This window comes from Ornithorhynchus anatinus, chromosome 1 (assembly GCF_004115215.2).
Source record: "Ornithorhynchus anatinus isolate Pmale09 chromosome 1, mOrnAna1.pri.v4, whole genome shotgun sequence".
In the NCBI taxonomy this organism is placed as follows: domain Eukaryota; kingdom Metazoa; phylum Chordata; class Mammalia; order Monotremata; family Ornithorhynchidae; genus Ornithorhynchus; species Ornithorhynchus anatinus.
In genome coordinates, this window is record NC_041728.1 from 70,181,604 (window position 1) to 70,194,243 (window position 12,640).

Below are 12,640 nucleotides of genomic sequence, written 5' to 3' on the forward strand. Positions count from 1 at the left end.
TTGCAAAATCCTGGTGATTATGGGCCAGTTTTTTTTGGGGGGGGGGCAGCAAATAAATATCCATGAGGTTTTAAATCAGTGGGTCTAGGAAGTCTCAAGTTTATACTGAGACTAGTGTAGACTGCTGGATAAACTGAGAATGATGAGTAAGTAAGCATCAGAATAGTACTTCTCAAAGTGAATAGAACCTAGGTGAAAAGAGGACCATCTGTCCAACAGCTGTTGTTTCAGCACGTTAATGCCAGAGCAGACAAAATAGTTGGCACATCATTTAAATTTTTTTACTGAACCAAGAGCCAGAAACAATACAAATTCATATCCTTTTGAAGTGTCTTCATTTTCCTGAGATTTACCAGGAAAAGGAAAAAAGTATCCTCAAAGTATTTGGTGAATATAGTCTGACAAGCTGTGTGTGATCTGATCTTTTGGGCTACTGTAGGAAATGAAAAAAGTTGTCCTCTGTGGAATTTACCTGACTTTAGGGCCATTAGGCCTCTGTAGAACCTAATTTGCCAAGAAATCTTGAATGGACAATTAAATCACTGACCAGTCTCAGTAGGTTCTGTCCCAAAGTTACAAGTAACTCAGTGGCATTTAATGATCTTTGAGCACTTAACCCATCAAACGAATAAACAGACAAACACTGTTCTAAGCACTGGGGTAGGTACAAGTTGATTAGGTCAGACCCAATCCCTGTCCTAAATGGGGCTTACAGTCTTAAGTGGGAGGGAGAAAAGGTATCGAATCCCCATTTTACAGTTGAGGAAACTGAGGCACAGAGAAGTTAAGTGAGTTGCCGAAGGTCACACAGCTAGCAATAGGCAGAAAAATTGGCAGAACCATGAATAGAACCCAGGTCCTCTGACTCCCAGGCCCTTGCTCTTTCCATTAGGCCACACAGCTTCCCTCTTTAACATGGGGTTCTCCCTCCACCCCACCAAAAGACTGGTTGATTTCCTGGCTCAGTTGATGACCCTGGTCTTTCCCACCACATATTCCTGTCTTTCTACAAAGCTGGTTTTCCCCCACCACCATCTCCATCCCTCCCATCCTCTACACTGTAAGCTAGTTGTGGGCTGGGAACTTGTCTGTCAACTCTGTTATATTGTACTCTCCTAAGCGCTTAGTACAGTACTCTGCATAGAGTAAGTGCTCAATAAATAAGATTGAGCGATTGATCCCTCAAAAGAGCCCAATGTAAAGTGAGCTTCCTGTCCCAGGGTCTCTTCCAGTTCACTGAAGAAATCCTCAAAGATTTTGACCAGCAGCACCTCTAAGGATTTGAGCATGAGGTTTTCAGATCCTGGCAGCTTCCCGTACTCTGTCCTGATCTAACTTCTGTTTAGGTATACTCGACATACATCCATACAGAAAGCTCATGCCAGGGAGCTGTGAAAAAAAACCAACAACCCAACCAAAAAAAAAAAAAACCCCAAAAAACCCCCCACACAGGCCCAAGCAGCTGCGTCACAGGATTTGATCATTTCAGGCTGGGGTGCCAGGAGATTTGAGACAGATGTTTTCAGACATGCCGCATGCCTTAAACATTTCCAGGGGTCCGGCTGCAAGGAGTGACTTAATAACTGGAGAAACAGGAAAAGTATGCAGGAGGAGGACCCGAGCCGGTGTTCACCTCTAGGTGCGTGGCCAGCCTCTGCACCGGCCTGTCAGAGCTGGCTATTTAAGCCGTCCTGTGCCCTCCGTATTGCTCCTCATTCGCCTGTGAATAAAGCGCAGCATTGTGATTACTAATCCCACTCCAGTCACTTGACTTTAAATGTGGTTTTGGAGTGCATCCCGGAGTTCTGCTCACTAAGCTTCCTACTCCTGTTTCAGAGACACCACTGGAGAGCGAGCAGAGCACACAGAAGGCTGCCTTTCTACCCTCCTGCCTAGTCTTTCTCAAACCTGTCTGGTTTGGGCTGGGCTGAGTCTTTTTTTTTTTAAATAAATCATTGAAGGGAAATCAATGGATACCAAGCTGATTTGTTTATTTTTCTTTTTCTCTCTGCCCCGGCTTCCAGTGGGTAACCACACTGGCCGCATCAAGGTGGTCTTTACTCCGAGCATCTGCAAAGTGACCTGCACCAAAGGCACTTGTCAGAATAATTGTGAGAAGGGGAACACCACCACCCTGATCAGTGAAAACGGCCACGCCGCGGACACTTTGACAGCCACTAACTTCCGAGTAGGTGAGTACCCCTTAGTTGCTAACTACCCTCAGTCGCCCTGGCCTGGTCGGGGGCATGGGCAAGGTTCTTTTAAGTTTCTTAGTGCCACTCACGGGTCTGTCCCCTGCGTTAAGGAGATCTTCGAAGTGCGGGTGCTAGTACTTTGGCTTTCGGGCAGACTTCTTAACGGCTTTCTGAATTGTTTTTGGTGCGGTGGTTTGTTTCCTGGAAGGCGAATGGGAAAATATTGACCATCAGCTGTGATCGTTTACGAAGCAGAATGGAGGTGGGGGGGTGCTGATATGCTTTTGCTCTGACAGGTGTTCTCTAGTCTGTGATAAGAAACAAAAAGATAGGTTGACCAATTCCAAAATATGTGTGTCGGGCTCTCAACCCCGTGGGGGTTAGAGCCCACCCAATTAACTGGCTAATAAGGATTGAAAATGAAAATGAAACTTAGCGTGCCCTTAAGAACCCTTCTTTAAAACAGTAAATGGAAACCATTCGATTTACTTTTCCTCGTACAGGAAAAGGATGCCACGTTTCCGTTAGTTGTAAACCAGATTCATTAGGATCAAGATTTGAAATTCAGCACAGACCAAGTGGTGATTTCTTGCTTGAGCAGTTAATGTCACCATTAATAGTACCTCTTCCAAACTTGGAGTCTCTATCTGCGTATTGTATGTAGGAGAGAGAAGTTCTTGTGAAAAGCAAGAATCCCCCTGCGATTACTGGATATATTGCAGCGTTCTATACATCGAGGGAGATATTCCCCAGTTTGTGGTTCCCCGAACAACTGCAATGGGGCCATTGGCTGGAAAGCGTTTATTATGCAATTTAAAATGTATTTTTATCACAGGAAATTAATATTTTTACCAGTTTGGGTTTATCATGTACTCCGGGAATTCGGGGCGTCCACACTGCCATTTGTGTTGCTCACCAGGACAACCGAATGTCAGAAAAAATTAGTGCCAGGCATATTTGCCCTTTTCAAAGCAGACCGTAATGTGGTCCCTGAAGGGGAAAAATAATTTCAAACTATACTTCATCAAGGCAGACGCTTCAACCGGCAGAGTGAAGCAATTCTATGATTTCCAGTTCCAGGGTGCTGGCTTGGGTAGATTTCCTCTCTGAGAGCTCACAGCTGGCTAACACATACACCTTTTTTAAGATCTCCATAAACACTTTTCTAAACTGTTAGTGCTTCTGCAAAACAAATTTCCTGCCGGGACTACGGTTGCTGTAATGGGGGTAGCTGCTAAAGGTTCTGGGCACTGGCTGGCCACATGGCAAATTAGGATCAATTAGTGCTGCTTGTTAATGAGTGAACACATGGGCTTCTGGTTGCTTAAAGGGAAGTTCCATTGATAACCCTGGCTTTTTCCTTTCTTGGCTAACCTGCCTGTCCCCCACAACTTGGAACATTTACCGTGACTTTTATGGGTCGAATGATGGAGCATTAGGGATGGGCAGTAGGGATGTTGCTTTGAAACTTGATCACTGAACAAATATTTGACAATTTCGAGAAGCAGGGGAAACCTACCTGTTAAAGCTTATAATCCTCCTTCCTCACTGGTACTAGTCTAGCCACTCTGAAGCAGCTTGCACATCAGCTTGCTAATACAAGATGAGTAAGTAAAAAGCCTTAAGAAAAAATCCACACACAAAACCTTCATTAGCACTGGAGGCAATTGCCCCTGGTTTTGGATACTCACGTTTGTAGGTGACACTGTATTTTGAGTGCTTTTTGGTAAATTTTTAGCTAATCTTTCCATCTCCTATATGTTCTTTATATCAGACATGAGCAACACTGTGGCTTTGCAAGCAATGTATGTGCCTGTTCCTTATTAACACAGGTCTATCACAAGCAAAGGTGTCTGATTTGTTTCTAAAGCCACAGGTAATCCTTCCTGGAAGGCAAACAGGATGAGAGAATTTTGTGAGGAGGGCTTTTTTTTTTGGATTTTGTCCTCTCTCAACAGAATTGTGTTCTGTGTGAAGGGACACTTTTCCTTGCCTTTGGAAACATTCCCTATATACCAGTGGATAGGGCTCCTTGACATCTGTGCTCATGGGTAATCTGTGTGCACACTTGGGGACCTCCTGAGGGCTCAGGGGTTTCCCTGGGGACATTAGGGTGGGGTGGGGTGGGGTGGCCACTGGGGTTGAAAGCCTTCCTCCCACCCCGATCTTATTTCTGCCATGCCACTTGCCTGTGTAAAAATAGCCTTGGAAGTGCCAGGAAGGGAAAGGCTTGTGCAGAGCCGGGTACTTGTGGGAACCCTGGGAAGAGTGGAGTTGTGTCCCACCAGTTCTGCTGACTGGGACCCAGGCTGGCGATAAATATTCACTGTAGAGGGGCTCCCCTTAGACCCCTAAGCAAGGAAAATGCCCACTGGGAGACAGCACGGGCAGTGTACAGTGGGCTTGCCCAGGGCAAGTTCTTGGCTGGGTTTGGAAAACCTTACCTTAGGAAGGGAAAATAACTATACTTAGGAAGGGAAAATAGGGGTCAGCTCATGGTCTCAGAAGCCCAAAGTATAGGTTAGGATCTCAGCTTATCCACTGACCACAACTGAAACTGTGGGGCTGGCCTCTCCATCGGTGATGCAGGTGAATGTTTTGATCTTAGCTGTTGCCAAGATATGGGGCCATGGGGATAGGGAGGGGGTGATGAGAGGGGAGAATAGGGATAAAATCACAGCCTCTCTGCTTCCATATGTCTGTCTCTATAGGCTGTGGGCTAGCAGCTTGCCAGTTGGGACTTCAACCACAGTGTCCTCCCTCAAAGCAGCAGGGAGGTCTGATCTCAGTGGCAGATCTCCATTTTCTCTGCTTAAGTTGAATCATGATGTGATGCGGAGCCCTCTCCCAGCATCTCTTATCTCCTTTTAATTAATTCCCAGTTCCAATCATTGTGCTCTAATCTTAGATTGTGGGAGGTCTGACTCTTTAATGAAGGTTTTTTTTTCTTGGGGAAGTCAAGGGGCCTCAGGGAAGAAAGCACCAACAATGAGGGATCCAGTGTGCTTGACCTAACTAAGACCTAATCTATATGATTATGGTCTTCTCCTTAAAGACATTTTTTCCCAGACTGCTTCTTGCCCCTCCACTGACCTGTTCCCCGATCTCCAACGTCAACTCGGTCAAGCCCTGTTCAGTGGGCTAATGATCATAGTGGTCTCTTCGTGGAAAAAAGCTGTCCAGTTGACTTTTGCCACTCCCAGTAAATAGCCTCCTCGGCCACATGCCTATTTTAAATGTCAGGGGTGGATAGGCTCTTCATCTAGCGGTTGAGAATTTATTTAGGATGTTACAGTTCCTTCTGAATAGAATATTGTTCTCCTTGTTATTTCAGAAAGACTTTGCCCAATAAAGAAAATCATGACAATAATACAAACTGTGCCTAGAACAGTAACAGAAACAATGGTTTCCAAATATGCAGAGATTCTTAGACCTTTGTTAGGCATCTTCCATATACTAAGAGCTGGCAGAGATATGTCTGGTTGCAAACAACTCTCAAAAGCTGACCAGAGCAACTGAAACATTGTGCCCATTTTTAGAATTGTATTAGTAATTTGTATGTCTGGAAGCAAGAGTGCCTGCCAGTTTATTCTAGGACCAAGGCAGTGATCCATAGGCTTTCAGATTCTTTGGCATGTTTGATCCCATGCCAGGTGGGTCAGGTCAGTAATAGCAATTATCCCAAAAGCAGAAGGACAACTTAATGATGGTTTTTATATCTGGACTTTCATTGTGCAGGGGATAATATTTCAGTGCCATTGAGACTGGAGCAAAAGTAAGGGATTTAAGTTTGTTATAGGTAAGAGATCCTGGCAGCAAAGATTTTAGACAGTGGATGGGGACCCCAAGTGAATACTACTACTACTACTACTACTAATAATACTTAAGTGTTTACTATGTGCCACTTACTAAGCTCTGGGTTAGATACAAGATCATGAAATTGGCTACAGTCCCTGCCTACGTGGGGCTCACAGCCTAATGAGATGAGGAAACTTAAGCACAGGGAATTTAAGTGACTTGCCCAAGATCACACAGCTCAGAAGTGTCAGAGTTGAGATTAGAACCCAGGTCCTCTGATGCCCAAACCCATGCTCTTTCCACCAGGCTACTCTGGTTCTCTTTTAAATGTGGGATCCATTAGATTGTAAGCCCCCATTGCATGTCTCGCTTTGGTTTTGCTCTCCCAAGTGGTCAGCACAGTGCCCTGAATGCTGGAGGCTTACAGTCAGTACTAATGATTGATTGGGATCGCTTCTATGGGATGGATCTGTCTGGGATAGCTTAGGTGTGGTCCTTCCTGAAGATTGGGAAATGGGCTAGATGACCCCTTGAGGTTTCTTTTAGCTTTAAAAGTTTATGAAGTGGCTAGCTTCTCTCTTAATTTATAATCTCCTTGGTCTTTATGCAAGAGAAACCCAAATGCTGCAATGCCTTGCGAATTCTGAGCACTTCATTTCCTCTTAAATCATGACAAAGCACTATCCCCAAAGCCATTCCCTGCATCATCCATTCCCGGAAGTCTGGCATGTTCTCAAAATCATGATCAATTTCCGAAGTATTATATGAGTGCTTGCTTGATAGAGTCCTGTCCATGACATTGTGGAGAATTTTGGGAGGAGAATCTGGCATGTTTCCTGCCTTTGGGTTGCTTACAGTCTAATGGGAGACAAGATAAATAACACACACATATGAAAAAGTCCATGAGATTAAAAGAAACAAAGACCAGTGTAGTAAATTTTGGGTACAAATAACAAAAGACATGGGTCACAAGTGAATGCTGGAAGGACAGTCACTCATCCTTCATCCTGAAGATTTGAGGATCCATTTTCTGAGTTCCAGAAGGTAATCAGTTACAAATCTATTTATTTTAGCATGTAAAACACACCTAGAGTAACATAAAGGGGAGAGCTTCGGAAGGATGTGTGTATGTTGTGTCCTGGGCTCTAAGCTTATTTCTTGCCATGAAATTGCCACCATAGAAAGAGCACCATTGGGCATTTACAATGATTCAACTGGACCATTATTCAAGTCGTTACTCTAACAGCCTTTGCCAGGGCACAGATGGCTGTTCAGATTCTGCCCCAAGCTCCTACTTACCCTGGGAAGCTCTAAGCTGTGCTAAGTATACTTTTAAGAGCCCGACTTAAGAAGAAGACGACATCGTGTGGCACTGGCAAAGTGACTGAACCACACCCTCTTTCAACTTGGAACATTCCCTTTCTTGAGGGATTCACTTGCTTATCCATGAAGCCTCTACTGATTGCCAAGTCTGTTGGCAGGGATGTGAACATTATAGCAATGTAATACATTTTGGGAGCAGAAGCTGCAGGCAGGAGGAAAAATAATCATCTTGAATTCATTTCTGGTCGTCTCTAGTGATATACGATGATACCATTTAGCCCCATTTTGCAATGTGTGTTCGGCACCACCAAAATATAGTCCTCTCTGGGGTGAGCAAGAGGCCCACAGTTCGGATCCCCGCTCAGCGGTGTGTAGAGGGGAAATTTTGGACAAAGAAATAGAGGAAAATTAAAAATCTTAGTGGCACTTTAGTAGTGTGGAAGGCAACGAGAATTCAATTTCCTCACCATAAGGAGGTCTTCAGGATATCTAATTCATTTGGCTCTAATGTTAAATTTCCTTCCAGTTATCATCATTAACTGGAATTCAGGCAGGTGGGAGTGGAGGGAGGAATTGCTTCTGCAGTGTGCCTGAACATTTTCATTCAGTTATACCCAATCTTTTTTTCAATGATATTTAAGAACTATGCACTATATGCCAGGCACTGTACTAAGCTCTGGGGTGAACTTGTTGTGGGCAGAGAATGTGTCTCTCTATTGTTGTATTGCATTCTCCCAAGTGCTTAGTACAGTGCTTTGCACACAATAAGCACTCAGTAAATACAATTGAACGAATGGATACAAGATAATCAAGTTGGACCCAGTCCCTGTGCAACGTGGAACTCACAGTCTTAATCCCTATATTACAGATGAGGTAACTGAGGCAACAGAGAAGTGAAGTGATTTCCCATAGTCATATAGCGGGCAAGTCGTAGAGCTGGGATTGGAACCCAGATCCTCTGACTCCCAGATCACTCTCTTTCTACTAGGCCACATGAGGTTCCTAGCAAAAATGAAGCCTGATGGGAGAGGTGCCAAACCCCAGGTCTTTGTCAGGTGTATGATTATTTGTCGGGGTTCCCTTGCGGACGGCCTGCCATCCCAGAGCTTATAGCCACCCACTGGTGGATTGTCCCTCAGGGATATCTGGCTGAGGGAGTCTTGCCCATCTGCCTCCAGTGCTCACGAACCAAATTTGTCCTCTCTTGCGAGGGAGGACCAGAGAATCTGTGCACAGCTGGAAGTCCACCCTGGAGCCAGCCTCCCTGAAGAGGTGAACACGATTTTGAGGGTAAAGAAAGAACTCCCACCCAAGTGAAGCAATGTAGCTCAGTGGAAAGGGCACAGGCTTGGCAGTCAGAGGTTGTGGGTTCTAATCCCACCTCTGACACTTGTCAGCTGTGTGACTTTGGGCAAGTCACTTAAACTTCTCTGTGCTTCAGTTACCTCATCTGTAAAATGGGAATTAAGACTGTGAGCCCCACGTGGGACAACCTGATTACCTTGTATCCCCTCAGCACTTAGAACAGTGCTTGGCACATAGAAAGTGCTTAGCAAATACCTTTATTATTATTACTATTATTTTAAATACCTTGTGGACTGCATGGATAAGGTTGGTGTTAGGAAGGAGTTTAATCTTTAATTCTCTCTACAGATGAGGTAACTGAGGCACAGAGAAGTTAAGTGACTTGCCCAAGGTCACAGAGTAGACACGTGCTGGAGCTGGGATTAGAACCTAGGTCCTTCTGACTCCCAGGCTCATGCTCTATCCACTGAGCCATGCTATTCCACACTCAGTAAGTACTTTTTATAAATCAACAATTGATTGAACAAGACAGGGCCAATTGAACTAGCCTCTGCCCACTCACTCCCAGGATATTCATTAAACTCCTGTTTGCCCCGAAAGTTTTAGCATAAGCAGCACATTGCCGCTTGCTTTCTAAATCTTGGATATTGACTTGTGTGTTCATTCCTAAAAAGAGATCCCTGGTTTTTTTTCATCGGCCCCTTCCAGACTTTAGTGAGAGGAGATAGCAGTGCAGACATATTGGAGTCTAAGGAACTTTCTATGCTTTCTGGGCACCCCCTCACTTCAAGCCTGACTTTGATTTAATTGTGCCTCAAACAGGTCAAAGGAAACTTGGCTCGAAATGTTTCTTTTAGCTAAGCAAGGTAAATTGCAAATTGCACTGTCTGGCCTCTGGAAAATCGGCAAGACGGCTAGAAATTTACTAGCTGGATTCTATCTAGCCAGAGTGTCTTATCCATCAGGATTAGAACCTGTCACGTTTTGCCACTGCAGTGTCCCTTTCTGGAGAAAGGGTGATTTATGAGCCCCTGGGATCTGCTTGTGGTATTAATAACATCTCAGGCCAGCTGTTTTATTGGGTGTATGCGGAGGGTAATTAGAAGCATGTGAGAATCTTGTCAAATACCCAGAGATCTGAGTTATTCGAAGCCCTGAAGAAAAGCGAAGAAAAATAGCTTATTGCCAAAGCTGTGTAGTCGATAAATTAGTGCTGAAAAACGGAGTTGCTTTCTTCCACTGATTTAAAAAGAGAAGCGGAGCTTTGTGGACTGAAAATATCCTTTAAAGCAACTCACCGACTGCAAAATCATAGCCTTATTTGGTAAGAGGCAGCTGACTCTGCTGTTCAGGCAGCCCTGATCATTTCCCTGCCGTCAGACTTCGTTGTATGGCAGTAGGTTTCCTGCCAGATAAAGTATTCTTTCTACCCTTTCACCTGGCAATTATTTGAACATTTTATGAGTTTTTGGTCAACTCGTTAAGGAGATTAACTGTTAAATCAAGGGTGGTGCATCTGTCTGACAGGTTCTTATCCTAGAAAAGGGACCACACTTGTCTGGTAATGGCAAAATTATTCTGCGCCAATGTTGACTGATATTAAAATATTTGATAACTGTGGTAGCCAAGTCTCTTGCCCCAAGAGAGGATCTGTTGGAAGACAGATATACAAATTCTGGTAGTAGCTAGTGGTGTCTTTAGCGGTAGAAAGTAATTGTACTTACTGAGCATCCATGGAGTGTAGTGCACAATTATAATTGCTTGGGAAATTAATATAAGCCTAGATCATCTAATGGATCCATCAGTAATGTTTATTTTTAGGACTGTGTATGGAACACTGTAGTCTAAGCACTTGGGAGAGTGTAATAGAAATGATCTCTTCCCTTAAAGAGCTTACAATCTAGCAGGGAAGACAGGCACAAATAAATTCCAGAAAGGAGGAGGTAAAAGACTATACACCACATGTGGACAAGTCCAAGGAGGAGGTAAAAGACTATACACCACATGTGGACAAGTCCTACAGAGGATTGTGACCAAATGTTTAGGTGTCATGGGAAGGTTGAGTTGGAGGATAGAAAGTGAGGAGATTAGAAATTAATAAGGAAGAGCCTCCTAGGTGGGTTGCTATTGCAGAAAGAGTTTAAAGATTGGGAAAGCTGTGTTCCCTCAGATCAGAATGGTGCTTAATAATAAATGTAGTATTTTTTAAGCACATACTATGTGGCAATCACTGGTCTTAATGCTGTGCTCTTTCCATTACGACACACAGCTCCCTAAGAAGGGGGAAGGAGTTTGCAGGGAATTAGGAGAGTGAGATGGAACTGTAGCTGGATGTGTATTGAGATAGAGAGATGATTGTTATAGGATGGGGGCATGTTTGGTGGAGGGGAAGGAAAGGAAATAGGGAGTGAGGGGTTGAGGTTGGAGGTCAGGGTGGTAAAAAGATTGTGAGTGAGTGTTTTTAGAAGGTGAGAAGGGCGGGAGTCTGATGATAGGTGTAGAGGGTAGATTTTGATAGGGCGATCTCTTGAAAGGTAGCTGAGAAGGATGGGAAAACGGAAGTGTAGTGGGAGAAAGCTGGATAGGTGAGGGGACTCTAAGGGGAAAATGAGGTAGGTGAAGCAGTGAAATTCACGAACACTCTCACAAAGATGTGCTTGGAGAGTATTGTGTGAAGGTCAATTTATATTTGGACCCCACCAGTTATTAGTCATGATGATGATAAGCACTTAACAAATATCACTGTTATTACCATTATTATTATTGAGCTGGAGTAGTTGAAAGATAATCAGGCTAGACACAGTCCCCGTCCCTCAATGGGCTCAAAGTCTAGAGTAGAGAGAGAGAGAGAAAACATGTTACAGATTCTATCTACCCAAACTCCTCGTAAACAGGGGAAACTGAGGAACAGAGAAGTAACTTTCCCAAGATCACTTAGCTGGGATTTGAAACCAAGTCCTCTGACTCTCCAGCCCATGCTCTTTCCACTAGGGCATGCTGCTTCTCAGTTTCTAGCCCATTCCCAGTATATCTCTAAAGGCAATCTGTAACAGCAGTTTAAACTACAGAGATAAGCAGTATGTATTCATAGCCAATGCCAATAAAATGATTAAGAAAATTAAAGTTGTTTAGTGATAAAATCTAATCAGAGCTAAGGAAATAGCTTAGAGAAGGGATGGTACTGAGGTGCCCATTTGCTCAACTGGAGAACTTGGCTCTAACCTGGCTAGGACTTGGTACAAGTTTGCCTAGCGGAAAGCCTGTAGGATGGGAACCAGGAGTCTTGGGTTCTAATCCTGGCTCCACCTGCCTGTTCTAAGACCTTTGGGTAAGCCATTGCCATTGCCATTGTTCTTGTCTGTCCGTCTCCCCCGATTAGACGGCAGGGACTGTCTCTATCTGTTGCTGACTTGTTCATCCCAAGCGCTTAGTACAGTGCTCTGCACATAGTAAGCACTCAATAAATACTATTGAATGAATGAATGAATAAGCCACTTAACTTCTCTGTGTCTGTTTCCTGTCTTCCCTCTTATGCAGATTGTGAGCCTCACATGGGACAGGGACTGTGTCCGATCTGATTAACTTGTATCTACCCCAGAGCTTAGTAAAGTTCTTGGCACATGGTGTGGCCTTAACAAATACCACAGTTATTATTACGAATATTATTATTATTACATTTACTGCCAAAAAAACATTTTACAATTCTCCCCCTTTCAGATTTTTTCCAATTTGGGAATTGCCCTAAATGTTGTATTTGATATTTTTCCAACTTGAGGTTTATAGGAAATGAACATTTTTAATAGTTACTATTGATTGCAGACCAAAAAAAAATCATTAATTCAACTCTTCTCATGGAAATTGACTTTCCAAAGTTGGCTCGCCACAGAAAACGGTTTTCTTTTTTGTTTTACTGCCATGTACATGGAGGACGGGGATTAAGGAGGGTAAGGACGCGCAGTCATTAGCAGACATTATTGGAATGATAGACCTTTTAGGCAGAGTCTGTGTTTTCCCAGAGA

General features: G+C 43.8%; 1 protein-coding gene across 9 annotated transcripts in view; it reads left to right on the plus strand.

The window, feature by feature from the left end:
• LTBP1 (latent transforming growth factor beta binding protein 1) overlaps nt 1-12,640 on the plus strand; it is a 416,540-nt gene that overhangs the window by 168,534 nt on the left and 235,366 nt on the right. For 6 of the 9 annotated variants that reach the window (XM_029058450.2, XM_029058420.2, XM_029058428.2 and 3 more), the window contains exon 5: nt 2,025-2,192. In XM_029058450.2, the coding sequence (XP_028914283.1) occupies nt 2,025-2,192 (168 nt within the window). Of the gene's footprint in view, nt 1-1,740; nt 2,193-12,640 lie in introns of those variants that run through there. The other 3 variants (XM_029058480.2, XM_029058499.2, XM_029058489.2) reach the window with 3 other exon arrangements.